At 48.7% G+C, this 26434-nt stretch overlaps 1 protein-coding gene across 4 annotated transcripts in view; it reads left to right on the top strand.

Annotated features, from left to right (window-relative positions):
* Positions 1-26434, top strand: part of FAM117A (family with sequence similarity 117 member A) — a 42546-nt gene that overhangs the window by 10123 nt on the left and 5989 nt on the right. For 2 of the 4 annotated variants that reach the window (XM_025280318.3, XM_025280320.3), the window contains exons 2-5: positions 14590-14759; positions 23096-23191; positions 25126-25236; positions 25621-25755. In XM_025280318.3, the coding sequence (XP_025136103.1) occupies positions 14590-14759; positions 23096-23191; positions 25126-25236; positions 25621-25755 (512 nt within the window). Of the gene's footprint in view, positions 1-14589; positions 14760-23047; positions 23192-25125; positions 25237-25620; positions 25756-26434 lie in introns of all 4 variants that reach the window. The other 2 variants (XM_025280317.3, XM_025280319.3) reach the window with 1 other exon arrangement.

Here is a 26434-nt window from a genome sequence, read left to right as displayed (position 1 = left end):
TTTGCTTTGGAGGTGGGGAGTGGGGCCGTGGACCTATCACCAAGTAGCATGCCCCACTTGGCTTTTTCTTCATCGCGAACCGCCCCCCACCCCAGTCGTTTAGACAGACCACCACACAAAACCCAACAAAGGACAGTATGTGTTGTGTAGCTGGATGTGAGTGTGTGTGTGTGTGTGCACACGCTCATGTTTGTCTTAAGTGAGAACATGTGGGTGCTGGATGTGACTGTAGGAGAACATGTATATGAGTGTGTATGTCAAGAAAAGTGCATGTGAAAGAAAGCAAATGATAAACAGGACAAATGTTTAACATCAGGCAAATCTGGGGAGAGGGCGTATGGGTATTCTGTGTCCTGTTCTTGTTCTTACATCTATATGTTTGAAATGCTTTCCAAATAAAAAGTTTTGAAAAATGCTAGGCTAATTTGACTGTATCAGGAGTTCTTTAGAATGGAAGTTTTCTTCTGTCATCCTTGTAACATTTCTTATTCTTCCCATTTAACAGAAGGAACAACCGAAGCCCAAAGAAGTTAAGTGACTCGTCTTGAGTTCATGTAGCACGTTGAGGCAGGATTTGGGCCCAAGTGTTGACCATTATGGTAGGAGACTGCAGCTTGTCCCTGCTGCTTGAGCTGGACAAGGTTGGCCTCAGATTCTGAGAGCCACTGGGTGCCTGCTCCCGTGTGTCTGAGCCCAGTCCGTGCCCCACATTGACCCGGCAGAGGGGTCAGCAGTGTTGCAGCGGCTGCTAGTCCGCACTGAGCATGTTCAGGATGCCCAGGTATCTTCTAGGGAAAAGTGCTTCCTCATTCTGAGAAACGTTCTCACTCTGCTCTTCATTCAGCTCTCTTCATTTCTTAAAATCCATGAAATCAGAAGGCTTTCGTGTGCCAGAGCTGCAGAGTAATACTACTTTTCATTTTTATAGTAGAAATCTGAGGGGAAAATAAGTTTTGTTTATTAATAGAAAGTGATGCCAGATTATAGGCTGGGCCAGGCAGCTTTCTTGGCTGTGTACCTGTCTGCCTGTTGTGCCCACCACCTTGTGAGTGTACAGGAGCCTATGCTTCAGTGCAACTCATCTCACCAAGTAGACAGGAGTTATAACTTCATACACAAAGGAAGAGCTGCACTCTTTGTCAATGAAAATCTTCCACTGACCACAGGGCCCCAAGAGGAGTGGATCTGGTCATCGCTGCTAAGCAGTGTTAAGGGTCCAGATGCTACTGTTTGTTCCCAGCCCTTGTTCTCTCTCTCCACACTGCGTACTCTGCATCTGTCTGTGCTCCTTCAAGGCACTTGAATTATTCCTGACATTTTTGTTTACTGACATTTCCTGCCAGTTTTCAGAATTGGGGTAAGTGAATGAGTCCAACTCTACTGCTTAACATAGAAGAAACAGTTTTTGGAAAATCTTTAGTTTTAGTATGTGTCATTTACGTAACTAAATTGCCACCCCGCGACCACCCTAAAGTGTGAGACTGTGGTTAAGTTGGCCTCAAAGGACTTTTTTCAGGTACTCCAGCCAGTTATGTGAAATGGACCCAAGAGCATTTACTGTGTTGTGCTGTGCTATGCTTGGTCGCTAAGTCACGTCCGACTCTTTGGGACCCCATGGACTGTAGCCCGCCAGGCTCCTCTGTCCATAGGGATTCTCCAGGGAAGAATACAGGAATGGGTTGCCATGCCCTCCTCCAGAGGATCTTCCCAACCCAGGGATCGAACCCAGGTCTCCCACATTGCAGGCAGATTCTTTACAGTCTAAGCCACCAGGGAAGCCCAAGAATACTGGAGTGGGTAGCCTATCCCTTCTTTATGGGAACTTCCTGACGCAGGAATTGAACTGGGGTCTCCTGCATAGCAGGCGGATTCTTTACCAGTTGAGCTATCTGGGAAGCCCCTTTAGTATATTACTATGCCAGTTTTTATGCTTTGCTTGTTTGTGCTTAAGCGGTTATCAAGCTATATAGGCTGTCTCCAGTGTTCTTTTGGCTTTGTCTCACCCCAAAATCAGCGCCCAGTGGATAGCATCCAGAATCCAGATAAGATGCAAGAGGATGAGAAAAGGCTGTCCCCAAGGTCCTGCTGGGTGCTGTGCAGTGTGGAGGCCTGTGTTAGAGCTGCTGTACAGATGGCCAGAGCTGTCTACTTGAGGGGGACCCTGACCACTGAGTCTTTTTCTTCCAGCTCTTAGAGGCATGTAGGGGACATCTTAGTAATTAACACCCCAGTCTGTTCCCATGGATCATATTCTCCCTTTGCTTCAGGAGGATAAGCCTGTTTTTTACCTGACTCATAAAAGGTATCGTTACTGTCAAGCAGCTTTTGGTTTAAGGGCAGATACAAAACCCATCATGTATGGGGAAAATGGTATTACCCACCTTCTACGTCCTCCTCAGCCCCTGAAAGCACATGTGGAGAGGTCACTTGACAAGCATCCTTCTGCTGTGAAGTCATCAGTGGTCTCAGGTGTACAGTGAGGGTTGGAAAAGTCTTCCCAAGGTCATACCTTTCAAGGCTCTTTCTAGAGGAGCCATTTGATCTCGTGTTTCAGACAGGGTTTACCCTGGAGGCACTATATGACCTTTGAGCCTCCCTTAGGAGATCTAAGCAACCAGCAGGACTGGGGCTTTAGAGCAGGGGCTGCCCTGGAATGTTGCCTAGCACACTTTGGGGTTTTTCCACCAGGCACAGCCTGGGAATTTGCCTGGGATTTGAGGTCAGGCTGGATCAGTTCCAGAATGTCAGAGGCCAGGTAGGGAATCACTCGGTGGGATGGAGTGGTCTTTTGGGTATTTCTGTTTTGAAGCTGGGAACAGAGTAGAACTTGAGTAAAGAGATGGACATAACCAGAGAAGACTTTGCAAGTGGGACAAAATGATCATGGAGGTTTTCAAGGCTTTGAGGGTTGAGCAGAGTCAACCCTAATAGGATTTTAGACCCTGAAGGCAAAGCATGGCCCTGAGAAACAGAATCGATTAATTGCTCCTTTAAACCCCCCTCACCAACCCCCAGCCCGAAGCAAAATGAACCAGAGAAGAGGTCCTGTCAGACCTACTGAGGTGTAGCAACTGAGCAAACCTGCCTCCTGAGCTCTGCTGTCTACTCAACAGTTACCACGTGACAGCCCTTCTGCCTGTGGCAAGCCACAGGTAAATTGAGTGCTATTTATACTCTCCTGCGTGGGGGCGGAGGTGGGAGAGATGGCCTGGGAGCCCACAATACAGCTGCCTGATCAGCCCAGGTAAGACATATCTCACTTGGACTTTTCTCCCTTAGCTAATTTTGCCCCAAATGACAGCATGGGCTTTGTTTTGGGGCTTTCAGTTTAGCTGACTCTGTCAGTAGCCATCTCTTATGATTCACTCTTTAACAGTTGGGGAATTCTAGAACTAGCTGGGACTCAAACTCTCTAGGTACAACCTCCTGCCTTCTGGGAGGTGAATATTGAGACCTCTGGGGCCATGTGACGGTCCTTCCCTGGAGCTTTGCAAGGGCAGACACTACCATCTTCCTCATCCGTCCCTCCTGTTCTGATGAGCAGGAAGTTCTTCTTTTTATCTGGTTGGAATCCCTCCTAATTGAAGTCTTTTTCTGTCCTTTGTTTTTACACTCACACAGTTCACCTTCCTCCTGGGATCTAGCTACCTTCTCTTTAGCTACCTTTACTCATTTTCCCTGGGATCTCACTGGTTCCTACATTCCTGCTGAAGAGCAGTAATGGCGAATGGATGCCCAGGGCTAACATGGTGGGGCTTAACTGAGGTGATATCCAATTCCACCTGTGTTTCTGAACCTGTGGGAACCCCTTAAGTTTGCCCCGTCTAGGTCTTGCTCCTGGGATGACATGCCACTTCTTAATTTTGTTTTTTGTTTGTTTGTTTTAAAATTTTTGGTCATGCTGGGCAGCATGCAGGATCTTAGTTCCCAAGCCAGGGATCGAAATTGCCTCCATCCCCTGTATTTCCTGCAAGTGGGAAGTTAGGTCTGGGGCCCAATTTGATTCAAGTAAAACATTTGGGGCATGAACGTTTCATGGGTGAAGTTGTGTGCCCAGGATGTATCACTTCAGGAGGCACATGGGGTCAGGCCTTCCATTACTAGTAATGCTGAGTTTGATCACTTGAGGTGGTGATCGCCAGTTTTCCCACTGCAGAAGTACATTATTCTCTTATAAGTGGTTTATGGGGAGATACTTCAGCGTTAAATATTCTGTTCTCCACAATGTTTTTCCCCAGTAGTTTTGGCATCCACTGATGACTCTTCCTGACTGAGCCGTTACTTTGGGAGTTGCGTAAAGCTGGTTCTAAACTAACATAGAAGGGCATGAGTATTAATGTGAGCTGTTCTAAAGAGGAATAAAAAATTTGGGAGTTTTGGAATCCACTTGGGGGGGGGAAGGCAACAAATTGAGGCCATCAAATTCGGTCAGAGTCTAGATTATTTTGTGTGACTTGGACTGATAGTAAATTGAGTATCGGCTGCTCACACATATGTTGCTGTCTGGCAGTTTGTGAGGTTAGGGAGAAGGCAGGCTAGGTGAAGCTAAAAGTAAGTCATGATTTGTTTACAAAGCAGAAATTACTTTGATTATTTGAACATTATCTGTAATTCTGTTCTTTTTTTTTTTTGTAATTCTATTCTTATTTCCTTTTCTTTCTTTCACTCACTTTCCACTGACCTCACTAGAATAGGGATCCCTCCTTTATTAATTGCCTTCTTTGTCGTTTTGTCTCACATGCCCAGTGAGCAGAACTGTCCCCTGGATGCAGGTTTGACTGCGCTGGTTCCTAGTGGGGGAAAGGAATAGAGAACCCTTCCAGACTGAAGGGAAGTTCCTGAACCAAGGCATCCAGCCAGTCATGCCAATTGAGTCTGACAATGAAACACAAGAGGGAAAATGAACTTTGAAAAGTCTTCTGTGGGGAAAAAAGACCTGTGTCTCAAGTTACTCTGTGGCATTGGAGAGATGTCTACATGAGGGTGTTCCTGGGCCCTCACCTGGAGAATTCCTGAGAGTATGTGGGGCATACACATTCAGAACAGAACTCAGGGTAGGGTTTCAATCACGGTTGTCCTCTCACAGGATTTACTGTAGATGAACCTCTCCAACCTCTGGTTCTTCCTTCACCTCTTTTATCTTTAAATAGCTGACTGGGCATCATGATTTCTTCTCTGCTTGATAGGGATCAGATTGTTGTCTGGAGTGAAGATACTGAAGGTTTATGCCTGTCCTCTGAGTTTCTAGCAATGCAGAAATTCATCACTCCCAAATAAACAAGGTGTGAGAATTGTTTTTAGGGGGAGAAGGCTAGGCCATGGCTATTTATGCTCTTCTTACAAAGCCCAACTAGATCCCCAAAGAAAGCATGCTCCAGTCAGTAACGCTAGTATTTTGTCCTGTTTTAAGAATGTTGAAATCCTACAGAACTCCTTTTCAGAGAATTCAGATAAAAGGTGAAAAGTCCACACCACTTCCTTTTCTTCTAAGTGCAGCTGCTTGAGAATTGAACAAATATCTAAGTAACTGCTGTTTTCTCTTTGTGCACACGCGCGTGCGCGCGCACACACACACACACGTACACTGTGGAATCACCCTTTCCCTCCTTGCTAGGAAGAGCCTGGGACTTCCTTATTTTTCCCCCATAGTGAAAAACCTCCAAATGAGTTTCTACTGACACTTCTCTCCAGCCGCCCGTAGGTGTGGTCTGCATCCTGGGGAGTCAGACACACAGTGAGAAATGCTTTCACCTGAGCTGCACACTTAGATACGGAGGGAGTATTAAGTACAGAGCCAGTATTGAGGTCTTGGCTGAAGTTTTTCATTTTTTTTCTCTTTAGTTAAACCTTGAAATGTGCTGTTACTCTTTTTTTCTTCTTTCTTTTTAATCTCGTTTCTTTAGTTTCTTCTCCCTGTTATGGTTGAAATGAGCTATTGCTTGGTGTTGAAAGACGTGTTTAAAGCTCCGGGTTTAATTTTCCCAGCTGGGATGGATGGGGTCTCCTTGGGCTTTCCAAGGAGGGCTTCTAACTCCTGTACAGTCATATTGGGGATTTCAGTTTGACCACAACTTCCCTCCAAAACCCACATGTCCCTGAGTTAAGCAGTTAAGCAGCGCGGGACCACAAGCAGCTCAGAAGACTGCCTGCACTGCTTAATCCCAGCACACATACTAAAATGGAAAAGTAATCCCCATGAAGCTGCGAGAAGGAACTTCCCCTAATTACTGCAAATCTGGTATTGGGGAAATGTTTAGAAACTCGGAATCTCTGTTTTACTTTGCTCCCCTCCAGATGAGCATTCCTCCCTGCCCCCACCCCCAGCAAAAGTGCTGCATCCCAGCTAGGAGAAAGGACAGGGCCTGCTCCCCGGTGTGCAGCCGGCTGCCTGCCCCAGCCTCCCGGCCGCCCTGCCTCTGCCCGCTCCCAGCGTGAAGATCAGCAACTGAAAAAAGCACATTGTGAGAAAAACATGTGTAATAGGATCTCATTAAGAAAAAATTATATCTATCTATCTATCTATCTATCTATATATATATATATCTATGCCTATGTATGTGCCCCGAGATCAGGAAGGATTGCTCAGTAGTGATTTTTGAGTGGTGGCATGCATCATTTTTTAAGTTTTGCTAATCTGCATTTTAAAAAATTTCCTTTAATTTCCTCCAATATATTTACAGCTTCTGTTATAATGAGAGTTTTTTCTCTTAAAGAGGGGAGGTAAGACTAGTGCTAATATTGGTTCAAACCTCAGCAACATGAGAAAGCGACTAATAACTTGTTTGTTGAACCTGCCAGTTGCTTAGTTTTGCCACGTGTGAAATCTCATTGACTCTGTCTCTTCTTACTTCTGTAGTCCTTCTTGGATATTTTGGAGTTACTCAGACTCATGGAGTGAGTCTGGAGGATGGATGGAGAGTAGCCTCATCTTACTTCCCAGGCTTCTCTCCTGCGTTGCCCAAAAGATAGTAAAATAAGGGAAGTAGCCCCATAGCTGCTCAGCCAGGACCCTTTGGTCAGGGGCTGTTCTCTCCTTGTAAGCTGCTAAGCCTCCACCCTGTAGTCTAGCTCTGGCCAAGTTGAGAAGGGCAGCCGCAGATGCCTCACTTCCTGTGTCATCTGCTGCCTTCCTCCTCCCCGACCCCTCCTCCTAAGAGCTGTTGCCCTTCTCCTTTGGGTTCTCAGAGTGGAGGTTTACTGGTGTGGTTAGGCCTGAGCTGATTTCCAGCCAGGGATATGAGGTCCTTCTGGAGAGTCAGTGGCTGGAGGAACCCCAGAGGCTGAGCTGGCAGCCTGGCCCTTAGGGATTATATTGGCTGCCCCCACTTCAGCCTGGTCAGAAGCTTCTTGTCCTGCTCCTCCTGTGTCACCATCGCTGGCTCATGATGGGCACTTAGAATCTGCTACTGAAGGAATCGATCAGTCTGCTGTGGTGTGCCCAGCCCCTTGTCAGCTGTTCGTGTGTTTCTGCCCTATTCACTGTTCCCCAAGACACAGACACTGGGTCGCTGGTCCTCTCCACTCAGAGGCCCCCTCTCCAAAGCCATACACAGGCAACAGTTGGGAGACAGAGCCAAGTGGCTCCGGAAGATAGCACCTAGGGCTTCTTATCTCCCGTGTGTGCTGTTTTGTTTTTCCCATTTGCTGTTGCCCAAGAACCGAAGCATCCGCCACTGCTCAGCTGCATGGTGAAACAGCCTGGCCCTGTGCCAGGGAGCTTCGCCAGGTGGTTGGGCTGTGGAGGCTGCTGCATGCGATGGGCCGATAATACCCACAGCACTGTAAACAGGACACCCCACCCTCCTGCAGCCACCCAGTCAGTACCCCGGCAGCCTGTTGCTTTGTCTTGGCCTGTCGTGATAGGGGCAGCTCTTCTCAAACAGGGCAGCCAATTGTCCTGTTTCTCTCCCCCTGTTTCCCAAATCTGAGAGGGTACTTTCCAGAAATGAAACCAGTCCATTTTCCGACCACAAGCAACCGTTCTTTGTGACTTCTCAACGCTTCTCCTTTAACCATAATCACACAATTGCAGGGCAGAACCCCATCCCCAGGTCTTTCCGGTATACCCATGAGGGAGGGAGAGCCCAGGAGCTCCTGTTCCATTTGCACTCACTCAGGGGACATGCCAATCTGACCAAGCCGCTGATGCCTACGCCTCCCAGTGGCTGTTTCCCCTGCACTATTCTCTCTGGAGACTGTCTGGCCTGGGTTAGACCAACACTAGGGGAGGAAAAGGCTCTGACACTAAGCTGCCCCCTTCCCAGGGGACGTTGGTGGCTGGAACTCACCCTGCGTGTCTCCTCTTCCTATACGCCCCACCTCCACTTTCAGTCCTAAAAGATCACAGCATGGGGAAGGGTTAACTGACAGTAATTGGTTTGATGTAATCTATCAAAGTAAAGTCTTTTGCCTCTCATCTTCTGTTCTTTGCAGCAGGGGTTCAACCGGTACCTCGTCTCAGATCAGCGGCAGCATTAGATTAGAAACAAAGTGCATAGTAAGTGTAATGTGTTTGAAATATCCCGAAACCATCCCCTCCACTCCAGGTCTGTGGAAAAACTGTCTTCCCAGAAACCGGTCCCTGGTGCCAAAAAGGTTGGGGAGCGCTGCTTCCCTAAGAGATAACAAGCCGGGACTGTGCTCCTGTCGATGATAGAAGAGCAGGTCTGGTGAGGGATGAAGGGCGCATGGTGCGGGCTGCAGTCACATCACAGTGAGGGCCGAGCTGAGATCGGAACCAGATCGCTTGCACCCAAGTCCCTTCCAGATATGTCGGGGCCACGCTCCACCAGCCAGTGGCCCCTTTGAGGATGGTACAGAGCATGCCAGTGTCTGACTTCGGCTTTGGTTTGTGTTGCATTTGGGGGAGGAATGTGACGCCTTGGTTTTGCCCTAATCAGTTTTGGTGATATTCCTTTTTTTTTGTATTTGGAGGAGCAAGTCAGAACCCCCGAAACCCTGCGAGTCTTTGTGAATAACTTTGGTCAGAAATGACTGGAGGGCATGTAGAATTGACCGAAATGGGTGTGGAGTCTTACACCAAATTCCAGGATCTTGGGCCCTCCCCAGCCCTGGGGATGCTGGGGAGTAATGTAGCCTCTGGTTGCTGCCCTTGAGAGTGGGCCCCTGTAGTTCAGCAATGGGGTAGGCTGTGAAGGGTATCCATGGGAACAGTGTAAGACAGGCGTGGTTTCAGACATCCCTGGGGATACCAGACTTTCCCTCAGGTTTCAAAACCTCCAGAAAACCAACCAACCATCTGCTCCACGTACCCCCACCCCCGCCCCCCGCCCCCAAAATAGACACCTGGTCAGGCCCGCAGTCTCCTTCCTCACTCCCTTCCCTGAAGGAGCTGCCAGGCACTCCTTCCTTCAGGTGTGTAGGCAGGTGTCCCACACCCTCACGGGCATTACTGATAAAGGAAGGTCGAGAGCCCCCGTGAGCTGATGTAGGAAGGAGAAAGGTTGGGTTTGAATGTATGACTGCTCCTCACTCACTGGGCGACCAAATCCAATGTGAGACTGGACTTCTCTGTGCCTTGTTTTCCTTATCAGTCTTTCTGGAATCTCTTTTAGGAAAACAAAAGACTGTACCCACACAAGTACTTTGGGGTAAAACTTGAAAGTATTATGTAAATAGGGGTATACTTAAAGCCTCAGAATGGAAAAATTCTAAAGGAGCTTTTTGCAACAAATTCTGCTGAGGGGCTGGGAGAGGTGTCTCCAAGAAATGTTTCTCCCCAGAGCTTTTTCTCACCCCTGGAGCCACAGCCCCCTTCCTTCCAACAGCAGTGAAGCAGCTGTTAGGATCATGGGGTTCTGGCCTCTATGCCAGTCTCTGGCTCATCTGCTTCCCACCTGCTCTTTGCTTCTCTGTCGTGTAATCTTGTAAACTTGCCCTCCAGAACCCCTGCCTCATCCGTGGTCTCTGAGAGACAGTTTGGGAGAACCACAGGATAGCATTTTGGTGTCTGACCAGGCTGCCAGCATGGGTCAGAAGCTCCCAGAAATATCCGGATTGCCATCTTCTGATCTTAAACCAAGGATAGAAAAACAAGTGGTTGAAATGCCAGTGTAGGAGATGCAGTTGGGACTTGAACCTAGCATGCCTGTCACTAACTTATTGAGCAACAGGTGCAGGGAAGAAAGGAAAGACATTGGCCTCCCTGAGCCTCAGAGGAAAGGGACAAGCGACTCTGGGGGATTTACTCACAGGGAGCAGGGTGAGCATGGATATGCAAGGCAGACACTCTTGGAATCCAGGTGTAATTAGAGCAGGCTCACCCTTATAGTAACAGGTTTTTGATTTTGTGCAAATACTTAATGCATCTGCCAGTGTTCAGCCCTATGCTGTAGATGCTGTGTGGGGTTCAAAGATAAACTAGACAGAGCCCTTGGCCACTGGTTATTTATTATCTGAGAGTTACAAATACTTGTCATCCGAGAGAAGCTGCGAAGTACTAGAAGAGGACACAGCAAGGGCTTCCCTGGGGGTCCAGCAGTTAAGATTCTGTGCTTCCACTGCAGAGGGCATGAGTTGAATCTGGTCAGGGAATTAAGATCCCGCATGCTGCACAGAGCAGTCTAGACAGAAAAGAAAAAAGGAAGAGTGCAGAGTACTGAGGGAAATCAGAAAATCCTGAGACATTCCTTCCAGGGGACCCAGGAGACTCCGTCAAGGTGGAGATGGTTAGGCTGGCCCTGATGGATGGGTCAGATTTTAGCCCTGATCCACATGTGCAAAACCTCAGAGGAGGTCAGGCCTAAGTCGTGGATGGGAAATGGTGTACAATAGTTTGTCTGGGACATAAGATACCTTGAAGAGTAGTGATGTGTAAAGAAAAGGTAAGTGGGACCAGAAAACAAGGCTTTTGAGTGCCATCTTTGAAAGAAAGCCTTTAAAGAGTTTTAAGAGTGTTAAGGTCATTTAAAATGATGTGTTGAGATCACTATATATTGATTTGGAAAGGTGTTTATAAGGTGAAAACACTGCAAAATAATATATACAGTATAATCCCATTTTTATTTTGAAATACATGCACGCACACACTGCACAGAAGGCAAGGCCCCCAAGGATGTATATCTCATAGTATTATCAATGAAGCTGAGCGCCGAAGAATTGATGCTTTTGAACTCTGGTGTTGGAGAAGACTCTTGAGAGTCCCTTAGACTGCAAGGAGATCAGTCCTCAGTGTTCTTTGGAAGGACTGATGTTGAAGCTGAAACTCCAATACTTTGGCCACCTGATGCGAAGAACTGACTCATTTGAAAAGACCCTGATGCTGGGAAAGATTGAAAGCAGGAGAAGGAGACGACAGAGGGTTAGATGGTTGGATGGCATCACTGACTCAATGGACATGAGTTTGGGTAGACTCTGGGAGTTGGTGATGGACAGGGAGGCCTGGCGTGCTGCGGTCTATGGGGTCACAAAGAGTCAGACACGACTGAGCAGCTGAACTGAACTGAATTGATCTCTGGGTGTTGAGATTTGAAGCTTTTTGCTTGTTTATTTACATATTTCTTTGCACTACTTTTTTTTTTTTTTTTAATTTCTCTTGTTGTGGCATGTGACTTCCGTAATCTTAGTTCCCTGAGAACCTGGGCTCACAGCAGTGAAAACATGGAGTCCTAACCACTGGACCACCAGGGAAGTTCCCACATTTTTATGTCATTTTTAATTTCTTTTAAATGAGTACATATATGATAGCTGAGGGAAATGATCTAGAACTATAGGAATTAGACAAAAGGAATTAGATAAAAACTGAGACTAAAAGTTATCCATGCAGTAATATTTATGATATTCAAATTGAGAGGAACCTCTCAAACATCTAATAATATGGGAGTGGTTAAGCAAACTACTGTATATCAACTTGGTAAAATGTTGTTCAGTTGCTAAGTTGTGTCCAACTCTTTGTGACCCCATGGTTTTTAGCACAGCAGGCTTCCCTGTCCTTCACTGTCTCCTGGAGTTTGCTCAGATTCATGTCCATTGAGTTGGTGATGATATCTAACCATCTCATCATCTACTGCCCCCTTCTCCTCCTGCCCTTAGTCTTTCCCAGAGTGAGGGAAAGATCATCAAGTTCTTTTCCAGTGAGTTGGCTCTTCGCATCAGGTTGCCAAAATATTGGAGCTTCAGCTTTAGCATCAGTCCTTACAATGAATATTCAGGGTTGATTTCCTGGTTTGATCTCCTTGCAGTCCAAGGGACTCTCAAGTCTTCTCTAGGACCACAGTTTGAAGGTATCAATTCTTTGATGCTCAAGCTTCTTTATGGCCCAACTGTCAGATCCATACATGACTACAAGAAATATATGACTACTAGAAAAACGATAGCTTTGACTATACAGACCTTTGTTGGCAAAGTGGTGTCTTTACTTTTTTAATACACTGTTTTAAAAATGACAGATATGTGGATTGTTCATACTTGAAAATGAGTATATGAAATGGGTAGAACAAAGAAGAATATCATTAATACATTTCATATTGATTACTATGTCATGTAATACATTTCACACAGTAAAATATGTGTAAATATTTAAACGGATTTGGAGAATGTAGATAGTATTACTAGTGTTTCTCTTTTTTCTATTGTGGTAAAACAGACATAGGGGCCTCCCACGTGGTTCAGTGGTAAAGAATCCACCTGCCAATGCAGAAGACTCAGGACACGCGGGTTCGATCCTGAGTCAAGAAGATCCCCTGGAGGAGGAAATTGCAACCTACTCCAGTATTCTTGCCTGGAAAAATCCCATGGACAGAGGAGCCTGGTGGGCTACAGTCCATGGGGTCACAGAGTCGCACACACATGACACACATAACATAAAATTTCCCATTTAACTATTTTAAGATTATGATTCAGTGGCATTAAGTACACTCACAGTGTTGTGTGATGATCACCACTGTCCATTTCCAGAACATTTTCATTGCCCCGAGCAGAAACTGGTGCATGCCTGCTAAGTTGCTTCAAGCATGTCTGACTCTTTGTAACCCTGTAGACTGTAGCCGCCAGGTTTCTCTGTCTATGGGATTCTCCAGGCAAGAATACTGGAGTGGGCTGCCGTGCCCTCTTCCAGGGGATCTTCCCAGTACAGGATTTGAACCAGTGTCTCTATGTCCCCTTTATTGGCAGGCACGTTCTTTACCACCAGCACCACCTTGGAGCAGAAACTCTGGGCCCATTAAATAATAATAATAATACTCCATTCGCTTCTCCTGCTGAGCCCCTGGTAATCTGTTCTATTTTCTGTCCCTGTGAATTTGCCTATCCTAGGTACCTCATTTAAATGGAATCATGTAATATTTGTTCTTTTGTGTTGGTTTTTTTTTTTTTTTTTTTTTCCCCACATAGCATAATGTTTTGAAGTTTCATTCGTGGTGTAGCAGGTATCAGAACCTCATTCCTTTCTGAGACTCTCTTGTATATTTGGAACACATTGTGCTTATCCTTTCATCTGTCAGTGGACACTTGGTTGTTTCTACCTCTTGGCTGTTGTGAATAGTGCTGCTATGAATATGGGTGTACAAATGTCTCTTTGAGACCCTCCTTTCAATTCTTTTGTATATATACCTAGAAGTGGAATTGCTGGATTGTTTGGTAATTCTTCATTTAACTTTTTGAGGAACTGCCAACCTGTTAGTGTCTTCTGAATATGAAGCTCTTCACGTTTGTATCTACAGCCCCCAGTTCCTTTTGCTGTGATTAATGCACACATGAATTATCAAGAGATTAATACAGATGTGAAAGCATTTTGCTTTGTTTAAGGGGAAGAATTTTATAGAGCTTAAGGCCGTAGTGCGTTTTGAATGTGGTTATGGAAGACATGGTCAACTCAGATAACTGAAAGTTACAGATGATTCTACAACTCTTAGATTTTATCAACAGTTTCAACTTTTACCTTCTCCCAGAAAGATTTAATCAAGGTAAAAATAAAATGAGTGGGCTTATAATTGGTTTATTTTTGTTCTGTTTAGCCAGGGGTCAGAGGCAGAGAAGAGAACCAAAAGACTGGGATATTCTCCTAGGTCCTGGATAGATAAAAGTAGTTACATCATTCTGTTTGTCTCAGTCACCTAGGTTCCCCAGAGCTAATGGTCTTGAAGGAAGCAGGAAGTGTCCTTCAGTTAATTGGGTTGAATTTGTGCATAGGAACCCTGCAATCAGAGCTGCAAGGAAGAAGAAAAGATGCAGGAAACAAAAGATGAAGGAAAACTTGGTTTTTGTCCACTTCCAGCATCCAGTTGTTTTTTTATTGATGGGAAACAGACCTCTCTCGGGAAACTCAGTGTGGAGACCTGGAGTTCACAGTTCGTAGTCCATTAGGAACAGGAGAAAGAGGACGTATATAAAGTAATCCCTCATCCAGAGGGACATGGTGTAAATTGTTTCCAGTGACAAAGACCAGCTGGTTAAGTCAGGAGAGCTTTGGTCAAGCTGTATGTGCTTTTATGGGCTGCTTCAGATTCCTGTAGGAGGGAAGTGAGTGAAGATGCAGCAGTTCAGCCAGGCTTCCTAAAAGAGAGACAGTTGATGACCACGTCTGCTTCTTCCATGCTGACCTCTAGGTGTACGGGCTGTGCTCTCTTCCAGCCAGCGTCCCATGTTCTGTGGCCCCAGAAAAACCAGTGTGTAGGCCTCAGCCACCCCAGGTCCGACGTACATTCTCCTTGGACACCATCCTCAGCTCCTACCTTCTGGGCCAGTGGCCACGAGATGCTGATGGGGCCTTCACCTGCTGTACCAATGACAAGGCCACCCAGGTAATGAAGCTCTCTCTAATGGGGTGAGGGTAAGGGTGGGGTGGTGGGGTGACTGAGAAGGTCTTGGGTCTACTTATCAACCCTCAATCATTTATGTGACTTGTCCTCAGTTTCGGCTATGCATATTCACTATACATGAAAAGCTATATACATATACATATAGCTTTTCATTATCTCATGTTTACCAGCTTAGTTCTCTTTGTAAATGTACCTGAAAATGAGTTTGCATTCCACCTGTTGGGAGAGAGAAGGCAAACTGTTTGTCTTTGAGTATTCATGTGTGGATATACAAGAGTTGGTTTTGGAATTTATTCTAGATTTTAATAAATGAGATTTACCTTGCTAAAACAAGCCAATATTCAGCTGAGTATGCATTCCCCAGACAACTGGAAGAGGTGGCCAAAATATGTGTTGAGCCAGAATATATCCCACTGGAGCAACAGGAGTGGGAATTCTCAGATAACGGAGAGTTGCTCCTTAGTCAGCAGCCCTATCTGGGGTTTTAGGGGACCCATTTGAGTCCTATGGAGCCCAGGTCCCCTCTTCAGGGTTTTTCTTTTCATTAAGAATCCTAAACTTAGAAGGAATCTCTACAATCATCCGGTTCATTGGTCAGTTTTTGAATAAAGTAGTATTAGCCTGAGCAAGAAGTTGTCTCAAGTGTGAAATTATACAAAGATATTTCTTTGTCTGACTGAGGACTTTGACATTCTCAGCAGTTAAGTTTTTAAGAATCAAATCTTCTCCCTTTGATGCAGTTTAAGCCCATTCCTGTTCAACTTCAGGACAAATGAGTTGTTCTCAGGAAAGAGGAAACAGGGCGGGGAGAACACAGGCTCAGAGGCGAGGCAGCCCACATCCTGGGGGATGCTGGGCCAGTCGCTCTTCCTTTGCAATCGCTGCAGTGTGCCCATCCCGCCTGATCGGAGGAGGAGTGCTGGCCAAAAGGAAAAGGCTTTTGTGTGCTCACTTCCCCTGTCCTCCTCTGTTGAGCACATCTCATCAGTCCCTTTTATTTATTTTTTAAATGAGATCCATTTTCAAATGTTATTAGTGAATGTTTGAATGCCCAGTGCTGTTCTTGGCATGTCAGAGTGAAGAACAAGGAAATGAGAACAAGGTTTGGCCTTGGTGAGTCTGGATGCCAGTTCCATGAAGGCCAGTGAACCGGGAGCCAAGGGATGAGATGGGGCCAAGTGTCTGGCACAGTTTACAGGAGGGACATTCTCACAGGAATACGCCACCTTGGAGCAACAAAAGTTTGCAGTTAAAATCGATGGCCCTTTTTAGATCTAGGAACAGACTGTAAAGTATGCTCTGGGTAGCAGACCAAATAGGCCTACTTCCTGGGAGCCCTGGACACTGTAGTTCCCTGTGTCCCCTGAAAAGGGCAAGTAGTATAGGTTGTGATTCCCCATCACAGGCCTGGAGCACACATCCCTTTCTCTTTTGAGAGAATGGTTAGTTCAAGTAATGTGTCTAGTCATGGAGGGCTTCCTGGAGGAGCAGGACTTGAGGTTGCTTCAGATGTGCTCATGATTACACCCGCTTCATCAGACAGCAGGCTTCCACGCACCCCACCTATCCCTGAATCCTTATCTCTGTCATTTCCTGCTCTCCGCCTTCTAGGAAGCCTCCATCCCACTCCTCAGATGGCGTTCTCTTAGTCAACTCAGAGCAGGGTTGGCCTCAGATGTTCCCTGGCCAGATTTAGAGGCATGGGCTCTAGGCTCTGTGTTTTTGCTCAGGCTCCAGCTGCAGGCCAGATCTTTTATATAACAAGTCTGGGCTTCTTGCCACAGCAAGACAGAGGTCAGCGATGCGCCTCCATGGGTCTGGCAAGGCTGAGCTCTGCAGCTTTCCTCTTTCCCTGGGATGGGCTCCAGCCCTCGAGGAACTCTTAGCAACCTGTCAATATTGTGGCTGCATGAGGAGGTGGGAGAATTCTGATCAACACAGGCATCCAAACCCAAGTATGTGCTCGGCCCGTCTTTCATTCCGGGCCTTCTGGGAACTTTCTGCTTCTAGGTTTTGGGCTCCATTCAAATTCCTGCTTAAGCACCCTGGCCTGGCACAAGCTACCTTCTTCAACACTGGGGTTACACCAGGAACCAAAGCCTCTCCTGACATCTCCCAAAGTAACTGGTACTCCTCCCCTACGGGGCACAGCTACATCACCTAGAAAGGACTAGAGATGGGGGAGAGGTTTTATGGGGGAGATACAAGGGGTGTAGTGAAGAGTGGAGGGAAGGTAGTGAGGCCAGATTTACCAAAGTTCTTGAAAGCTTTCATTTCAGTTCAGTCCGACTCTTTGCAACCCCATGGACTGCAGCAGTTGCTAAAAATAGATGACGCCAGCACCTTCCCCTAATTCCTTTGAGCTCGAGGGACGACAGCCTCCCCCTCCCCTATCTCCTGTACTCTGTCTTCTAGCCACACCAGTGTAGTACCTCCCTCGCTTCTGCTCTCTTAGCTGTGCCACCCACCCCTGCCTCCAGCCCTCCTCATACACACCTCCAGCCAGCCACCAGAGTGTGTGTTTGAAGATCTCATCACCCTGGCACTCCTGGGGCAGGACCCGCGATGAAGACAGCAGCCATAGTCATGGGGTAGGCCAAGCAGCTAAGCTCCCCTCTCCAAACCCCTGGAGCAGGAAAGAGCCCTGCAAGTTTCACATGAGAACACACTGTCCTCAAGGCTTCTCCCAAGGCAGAAGATGGAGGTGAAGTTCTCAGTTCTCGAAGGTAGCAGGTTGCAAACAGTCCCAGTATTCTCTCCTTGGGCTTAGTGATGTTTTAAGCCCTTAGGAAAGCACAAAGGAAGCATGGGTGGTTCCCAGGCAACTTGTGGTCTGATGTAGAGAGCTAGCTTACCCAGATATTTGGGACAAGTGAGGAAGAGAGGTGGGTGGACCTTATTTGGGAAATTGTTTCTTCTAAGGGGGTGTGAATGTGGTCATCTGGGAAGGAGGGCTTTGGAGCTGCTCATGTTCTGAGCCAGGGTGCACACCAGGAGCAAGATGACCAGATCTCCCAGAGGTCAGCATGGTAGGTGTAAGGAAGAGCTTGGGTGCAGTGGGTGCTGGACACGGGAGGCACAATCAGTGAGGACTAGGAAGCCTCCTCTGTGGTGTCACCATCATCTGGAGGTGTCTTAATGTCTTGGAAAACTCTGCCAGGATTGTCCGGGTCAGTCTGCCCTCCCCCAGGTTAGCTGGTCACTCAGAGCTGGCCACCAAGTGCCGTGGGCCAGTCCCTCCTAGCGCTGGGCCTGGGCGGGTAATGGCAGCACATTCTAGTGGTGGCGATCGCCCCCTCCCTTCTTTCTGGGAGTCTTCTGAAGGGAGGAAGTGGTCTTACCACAGTGGGATGACTGTTGGAGCCACTGGTGTTCTCATCCTGCAGACAGATGCAACCCTGGGTGCCTGTTCGCCTGGCCCCATCCTGCTCATCCCTAGCCCCTTTTCCTCTTCAGGCTCCAGGTGATGTGGGGAAATGCCCTGATGATAGACCTTTTTTCTCCCTTTAGGTCTGAGTTACCTTTTGGGGAAAAAATTAGCTTAAGTCCTTGACTAGCAGGGCAGAGGTGGCAGGCTTTGTTTAGAAAGCCTGTTTTTTCTCTTTGTTTTCCCTTTCTATGACTTTCCCAACCTCGGTGCTGTCCTTCTCTTTTCCCCAACACAGCGCCTCAGCATTTGGTGATGACACACAACTCGGTCTGCTCATCATGGGCCTTTTTTTGTGGTTGTGAGGGTCTGGGCACAATGCCTGTTTCCCAAACTGGTGAGCAGAACCAGTTGTTCAGTATACGGTTTGATGGCAGCTCAGAATATTTGAAAATGGGTCCATGATGGAAAATTTGAGGGTTGCAGACACTGAGGGACCAGAGAACTCTAAATCTGCAGCTCGAGTTCTTGGTGCTGGCTGGCCGACCACCCTCAGAGCCCTCCCTGCCTCTTTTTCTGGCCAGACTCCCAAATGGTGGCTTCCCTGCTGAATTTCAGCTCCCTGTGTAGTTACTGAGCAGCTGTACTAGGCCAGGCACCATGCTGCTCTGCACATCTGCATAGTAGGTACACATAGGGTTATATCCCCAGAGCCCAGCCAAGGTCACTGGAGAAAGCGAGGACCAGGACTCTTCCTGCCTCAGAATCTGGACAGAAGCTTAGTTGACTGTGGGGCAGAGAAAGAGGTTCCAGTTTGGGGGGTTTTGGCTCCATCTCACCCCTACCCTTTTGTTAGATCAGGCTGCTGTTTGGAAAGCTGTCCTCACTCTAACCCAGTTTTCCTACATATTGCTCCGAGACTTCAGAGTCCCAGGCAAAGCTTCCTTGGTCTAACTCACATCAGTTTTGCATAATCCAAGCATCATCTGCATAGTTGGCTGATGCCACTCATGACCAGTAAGGAGCCCTGCTTCTCTCTCAGCTGCTCCCCAAGGCCAGGGTGTTAAAATAAATCTGTTCCAGTGTGTGAGTCCCTTTGACAAACACGACTGGCCTGCTGAGCTCAAGCTTTATCCTGCTTCCAGAAGACCATCTGGAACAGCTACTTACGGTGCTGTCACACAGCCTGGCTTGACCCCTGTTGTGCCATAAAGGGTCACTCTTTGAAGAGTACCCTTCCTTAGCCTTGACTTTTCTGTGCTCCAAGGAGACCCTGGACTAGATGCCTGGGGTGAGACCCAAGAGGAGGAGCCTGTCTACCCAGGAGCACTGGAAATAAGGCAAAGGCATGGTCCCTCTCTTGATGCTCCCAGTTCAGTTGGAGTGGCCAAAGCCCACACCAGGGACATGCCTGCCTGAATGAAGAATACTCAAGGTCAGTGTATAAGCAGCTTCAAACACAGGATAACCTACTGTATTAGGTTCCTGAGGCTGATGTAACAAATTACCTCAAACTTAGTGGCTTAAAATGGTGGAAGTTTATTGTCATAGTTCTGAAAGTCAAAAGTCTGAATTCCATTCCACTGGGCCAAGATCAAGGTGTTGGCTGGGCTATACTCTCTCTGGAGGCTCTCTGGGAGACCCGCTTCTTGCATCTTCCAGCTTCTGGTGGCTGCCAGCATTCTTTGGCTTGTGGCCACGTCACTCCACTCTCTGCCTCCGTGGTCACATCTTCTTCTGTGAGTGTCTATGTTTCCCTCTTATAAGGACCTTTTAATGGCATTAGGGCCCACCAGGATAAACTTCCCATCTCAAGAGCCTTAACTTAATTGCATTTGCAAACACTTTCCCATATAAGGTAACAGTAACAGGCCCCAGGGATTAGGACCTGATTTCTTTGGGGGGCCATTGTCAATCTGTCACACCTACTGATGTCGCCTACTACTTTGCCCCTTGCTCACTCTACCCCAGCCACACCGATCTCCTTATCGTTCACAAACCTGCCAGACTGGCTCCTGCTTCAGGACCTTTGCACTTGCTGTTCCCTCCATGTAGGTCACTGTCACCTGTGATATTACGTGGCTCACTCCTCATCTCCTTCATGTTTTCATCAGATTCTCCCTTTTCAACGAGGACTTCCCTGACATTTAAAGTCATGTTCCCCAACCTAAGATTCCTATCCTCTTTCTTTGGGAAAAAAAAAAATTATTTACCTTTGGCTGCACTGGGTCTTTGTTGCCGCGCACGGGCTTCCTCTAATTGTGGCGAGCGGGGACGACCCTCTAGTTGTGATATTGCGTGGGCTTCTCATCGCAGTGGCTTTGACTTCTCTTGTGGAGCACGGGGGCTCTAGACACACAGGCTCAGTAGTTGTGGTGCACAGGTTTAGTTGCTCTGAGGCATGTGGATCTTCCCAAACCAGGGAATTGAACCCATGTTCCCTGCATTGGCAGGCGGATTTTTAACCACTAGAGCCCTGGGGAAGTCCCTCCTATCTCCTGTCTTTGCTGTATTTTTCTCTTTTTCCTATCACTGTTTAAACTGTGCCTCCAGCTAGAATGTACACTCAAAGGAGATGAGAATTTTGTCATGTTGTGTGTTGTTACATCCCCAGCACCTGACACACAGTTTGCATTCCGTAACTCTTTGTTGAGTGCACATGTGATATGTGCCCTGAACCCACGTGATCAGAGAAGATGCAGAGGGTGGCAGCAGGCCACGTGAGGTGGACAGTTAAGAAGGGCCCCTAATGGGAAGGCTGGAAAGAGCTGCTAGAGCGTGCTGTCTTAGTTGGGGACACCAGGCTTAGAGGTCAAGGGATAAGGCAAGACAAAGGAGATGGAGCTACATTTGTCTGTATGACAGAGAGCCCAGGGTGGAGGGTAAGATGGTGATGTCTGTGGCGAGGGGTGGGTGTTGAGGCAAAGCGATGGCCTTTAGTAGCACAGTTTACAGAGTAGGCAGTAGTTGCCAGGAGATGCTGCTGAGCAGACTGAGGTGCGGTGGACAGAGAGGACTGAGAGAGGAGAGGCTCCCAGCTGCCGTGAGTTTTCACATCCATTCTAGCCTCTAGCGCTGGCCTACACTTCTCCTTCCACCCCCCTCACATACTTCAGAAGAAAGAGGCAGTTGAAAAGTTCTCAAGAGATGTTAGTAGACCCGGGGGCAAGCCTGAAGGTGGCTGATTCACCGCCTTCTCACCACCCACCTGTGGGTGCAGTGTCTTCCCAGAGGAGGAGAAACGGGCAACACCTGAGCCTTTGTCGCCCCTCCTCCGCAGCCTCTGCCACCTTTCCAGGGACAGCAAGCTTGAGTGGAGCTCAGCTCTGATGAGCAGACCTAGTTATGTATCGGTTTGGCTTGGAGCCCTGGTAAGGAGGAACGTTTGTGCATCTGCCCAACTCAGGGGCTATGGGAGAGGGGGCTTCTCCTCTCTTTTCAGTATATGCAGTGGTGGGGATTTTCTGAGGCTACGTCCCCCAGTACTCTGATGGGCATTTGGAAGTAGACCGGCTGCTTGGTTTCCCCTGTCAGAGCCAGCTCCACCTTCAGGCTTTGGGGTACAGCCTGAGGTCACCCTTCTGCAGAAGAAGGGATGGTGGGGATGCATCTCTGGAGGGTCCCCCTTGTGGTGCTGGTCTCAGGGAAAGGAGTCGGGGCAGTCCTCTCACCCTGGCTGTCTTGCACGGCCCGGCAGAGTTCCTGATGGGTGGGCAGCTGGGAGAAGGAAGAGGCAGGGAGGCTCGGCCCCCTGTGGCCCCTCTCCTGCAGCTGTCGTGCAGGGCAGCCTGCTCCCACAGCCCCTCTCAGACTGCCCCCACTGAGCTCTTCTTAACAGCTGTTGGGTGGTGAGTTGTTGGGCTTGTTCCCTCTTATCCTCCCCCTTTTCTGTTTGCAACAACCTCTCGGGAGAGGTCAGCGGATCTGTTGGAGGAGATGGTTCCCAGGCCCTCATGGTTTTGGCAGCTTGTGCAAAGAAGTTAGAGAGGAACTGGTTCCACTGGAGCCTCCCCCTTGGGCCCTCCCTTGGAATGGAAGTAGGGATGCTGGCGGGGGAGATGGACCATGTCCTCCTCTCCTTCATGCTTAGAGTCAACAGCTTTCCCCCTCCAGCAGGGGCTCAGGAAGTGGGTCTACAACTGCCCCTGCCTCCATCCTGGGTCCTCTGTCTTCTGCACAGCAGGGGAGGAAGACTGGCGGATTGAGAGCCTGGTTCTCACAGTGGCAGAGCAGGACCTAGGAGAAGGAGCTGCGATAAAGCCAAGAGAGGTCAGGCATCTGAGCTGACTTCAGAATTCTGGCGCCCCCTTTGTGAAAATCCCTCCTGCCATGTATTCAGGGGGACACTGGGGCCCCCAACACTCTGTGGACGGGGAAACATCACAGAACAAGCTTGAGGCACTGCGCTGGAAGAAGTCTCCTGCTTCAGTCCAGGATGGAGAGCAGGGCATCTCTGTTGAGCTTTTTCCTCTCTTACCAATTAATGACTCCTTAATGGGGTCTCGTCTGGTGACTTGTTTTCATTAGACTCACAGGAACCTGGGCCCATACTGGGCTCTTAGATGGGGAGGGAATCGGGGATCCCAGTGGTTCCCTGAACTCAAGCTCATTTGGACCTGGTTGGGATAGAGAGGGACAAAAGTGGTCCTCACTTCTGGGGAGAAGCACCTGGACTTTCTGGGGCTATAATCCACGTGCAAAAGTCTTAAGAGAGTGAAGAGCAGGTTGTCCTCATTGGCTCATCAGGGACAGTTTCCTGGAGGACGTGGGAAGAGGCAGTGCAGGTGGAGAAGCCTGAAAGAATGAGAGAGGCTGGCAGCATCCTGGGGGTCGACGTGCAGGTGAGAGAAGACCACCCAGAGCCACTACCTCTGTCCTGAAAATGGTGTGTCTGCTTCCGCAGGGCTCATTGGAGGAGCTGAGCTGTCTCACTGGGTTTCTCTCCCTGCAGACCCCCCTATCCTGGCAAGAGCTTGAAGGCGAGCGGGCCATCTCCTGCACACACAAGCGCTCAGCATCCTGGGGCAGCACAGACCACCGGAAAGAGGTAACTGCCCCCTTTGATGCCCCGGCCAGGGTAGCTGCCTCTTGTCTCCCCCAGCACCATCTGCTCCAAAGTGGACCCACGTTTTCAGTCTCACCCGCCTTGATCTAGCCTTTTCCTGATGAGCTGGCATCTGCGTGGCTGCCTCCCAGCCTCCTGGTGGCCTGGATTTATGAGCCCAGGCCCTCCTGTAGGCAGGGGCTCGGCCCGGACCTACTGCTGCCCTCCAACAGCCAAGCTCGGGGCGGGGGGGGTGGGGGTGGCCATTGTTCTCACTTCACTTTGAGGTTGCATCCAGATAAGCAGTTCAGAGACCAGAGAGAGACAGAGAATAAGTTTTCTGGGAATTGGAAGCCTCCAACCTCACTACTTAACCACTCATCCAGCCTTATTTTTAAAAGCAGAGAAAAATAGTGAAAAGAGTGATATGTTCCCAAACACTCCTTCCTGGCCCTCCCTCCCTCTCATGAGGGCCCTTGGGGTTTGAGGGTGAGGAGAGAAAAAGCCATAGACTGGATTCCAAGGCTCCCAACCCAGGAGGACCAGCTTGCCAGGGGTCACCGTTTACAGGGCAGTAGCTTCTGCCCTCTTGGCTGCAGGAACAGAAGGAGAATTGTTGTTATTCAGTCGCTCAGTCATGTCTGACTCTTTGCCACCCCACAGACTGCAGCACGCCAGGTTTCCCTGTCCTTCATGTTCTCCCAGTAGGGGAATATGAAGTATCTAAGGCTAGTGGGAAATACAAAGTATTTGTGATTTGTAATTATCAGAATATTTACATTAAGGATCAGTAGGTCCAGAATTACAAAGTGACTGGGATAACAGTCAAAGTTGTTGATGATGCTCCATAATTGTTACCGGATGTGAAGTTGGGACAAAAGCTGATGTTCCTTCTGGAGAGGCTGCTCCTTGCTGAGCACAGTCTACTTTAAAATGGGGGTGGGGAGAGCTTCCCTGGTGGTCCAGTGGTTAAGAATCCTCCTTGCAATGCGAGGGACACTGGTTCCGTCCCTGATCCAGGAAGATCCCCATGCCCACAGAGCAACTCGGCCCGTGTGCCATACTGAGCCAGCGCTCTGGAGCCTGAGAGCTGCAGCTACTGAAGCCCATGTGTCTAGAGCCCGTCTCCACAGCAAGAGGAACCACTGCAACAAGAAGCCCACACGCCGCAACAGACAGTCGCCCCGGCTCAGGGGCCACAACGAGAGAAAGCCCTCAAGCAGCAGTGAAGACCCACCACAGCCCCTGCCCCCCAAATAACAGTCATAATAAAATAGGGGGAAATCCATCTATCCTTCCTGGTCCCAGGGCCTTTGAGATAGCTGTGAATGTACTTTGAGGAGTGAATGTAAAAACATCATTTCCCATTTTTATTAATAGAGTAGTTTTCCATGTCTTTGGAATCTGTGAAAGACAAAAATGGTTTCAGGGTTGTATATTTTTTTCAAACCTGAGCCACCTGTAGAATACATGGTAATTCAAAACATCCAATAATGTGGTCAATATGGTGTCTAGCTTGCCTGAGCATATCATCACAGATTTGAACACCACTGAAGTATTTTGAGATGGAAGATTAACTTCCGTCTTCTTTTTATGTATTTTATGTATCCTGAGCTTTTTGGCAGGAGCCATGCCTGAGAGAGGGGCTTCCCAGGTGTCGCTAGTGGTAAAGCACCTGCCTGCCAGTGCAGGAAATGTAAGCGATGCGGGGTTTGATCCCTGGGTTGGGAAGATCCCCTGGAGGAGGGCATGGCAACCCACTCCAGTGTTCTTGCCTGGAGAATCCCATGGACAGAGGAGCCTGGAGGGCTGCAGTGCATGGGCTTGCGCACAGTCAGACACTCCTGAAGCGCTTTTGCACGCACAGCTGGCAGGGAGGACCAGTGCACCTTTGCTTTGCTTCACCTGCCTGTCCTCTCCCCTCTACTGGCCACTAGATTACCAAGTTGAAGCAACAGCTGCAGAGGACAAAGCTGAGCCGCAGTGGGAAGGAGAAGGAGCGGGGCTCCCCACTCCAAGGGGACCGTACTGTGCGGGGAGCACGGAGGGTATGTCTGTCCCCCAGCCCTCTCCCTGCTCATCCTCTGTGGTGGGCCCCCTGGCATGGGCAGGTCCTCTGAGCCCTTGCTCACCGCAGGGCCCATGGCCACGTGGGTGCCAGGGAAGTTCTGAGGCAGCATTGGAAAGGGCACATGCTGCATGTCTCTGTCATCCCCACCCCCTGAACACTTGAGGCCACGGTGCAGACTCTAAAAGCACACTCTGGGCCTCTGCCTTATAGAGAAAGCCCGACTGAATTGGTAACTGTCCCCAAACTCTCCTTTACCCACTTGGTTCTGCTGTGTAGACAAGACTGTTACCTGCTGGTCAGAACTGATACCTGGATGGTGTCTGGTGGGGTTCAGTGATGGCCTTATCTGCCTCCTCCTCAGGCGTCCCCTCCCAGCTTCCCTGCAGGGTCCCCTGTCTTGAGACTCAGCCCCTGCCTGCACCGGAGCCTGGAAGGGCTCAACCAAGAGCTGGAGGAGGTGTTTGTGAAGGACCAGGGTGAAGAGGAGCTGCTGCGGGTGAGTGGGGGCCACACCCTGGGTGCACAGACAGTCGCATCTTGCTGAGTCTGGACACAGGGAGGTGGGACCTGTGCTGTCTGGGGGTGCACAGGCTGTGCACCTGTCAACAAAGCAGTGTGCCACCCCATGGGAGGAACACAAATGGAGTTTATTAGACCCAAATGGACCTGACCACAAGAACAGCAGAGCTGGGTGGGTGCAGCTGGGAAGGCTTTGGGGCAGTGAGTAGAAAGACAAGGAGTAGGGGTTGGCAGAGAGGAGGGCCCCTAGCTGGGAGGAGCAGACCAGGCGTCACTCTTCAGCCAAAGCACCAGCTCAGTGCTCCTGGCACACTCGCCACTTCACCATCAGCACCACCCAGCTGTGCCTCCACTCAAGCAGCCTCGGTGCCTGAGTTACCGCTTCCCTTTCCTCCATCGCTACCTGGTCACACGGGTTCATCCTTCATGCCCAGCTGCCTTTGTGCAGCCTTCTCCCCCCCTCCACTCCCAGACGGATTATTTGCTCCCTTTTCTGCAGTCTCAGGCACATTTTTATACTGACACAGGAGAATTGGGGAATGCCAGTTGGGCAGTATTAATATAATTTTAATGGGCACACTCCTCAGTTTATGATTTACTTGCTGGTTGATTTTTAATGTGCATATATGTAGGATTTTACATACGCATATAGATTG

The sequence above is a fragment of the Bubalus bubalis genome, chromosome 3, assembly GCF_019923935.1.
Source record: "Bubalus bubalis isolate 160015118507 breed Murrah chromosome 3, NDDB_SH_1, whole genome shotgun sequence".
Lineage (NCBI taxonomy): Eukaryota > Metazoa > Chordata > Mammalia > Artiodactyla > Bovidae > Bubalus > Bubalus bubalis.
This window is presented reverse-complemented; position numbering and strand designations above follow the sequence as displayed.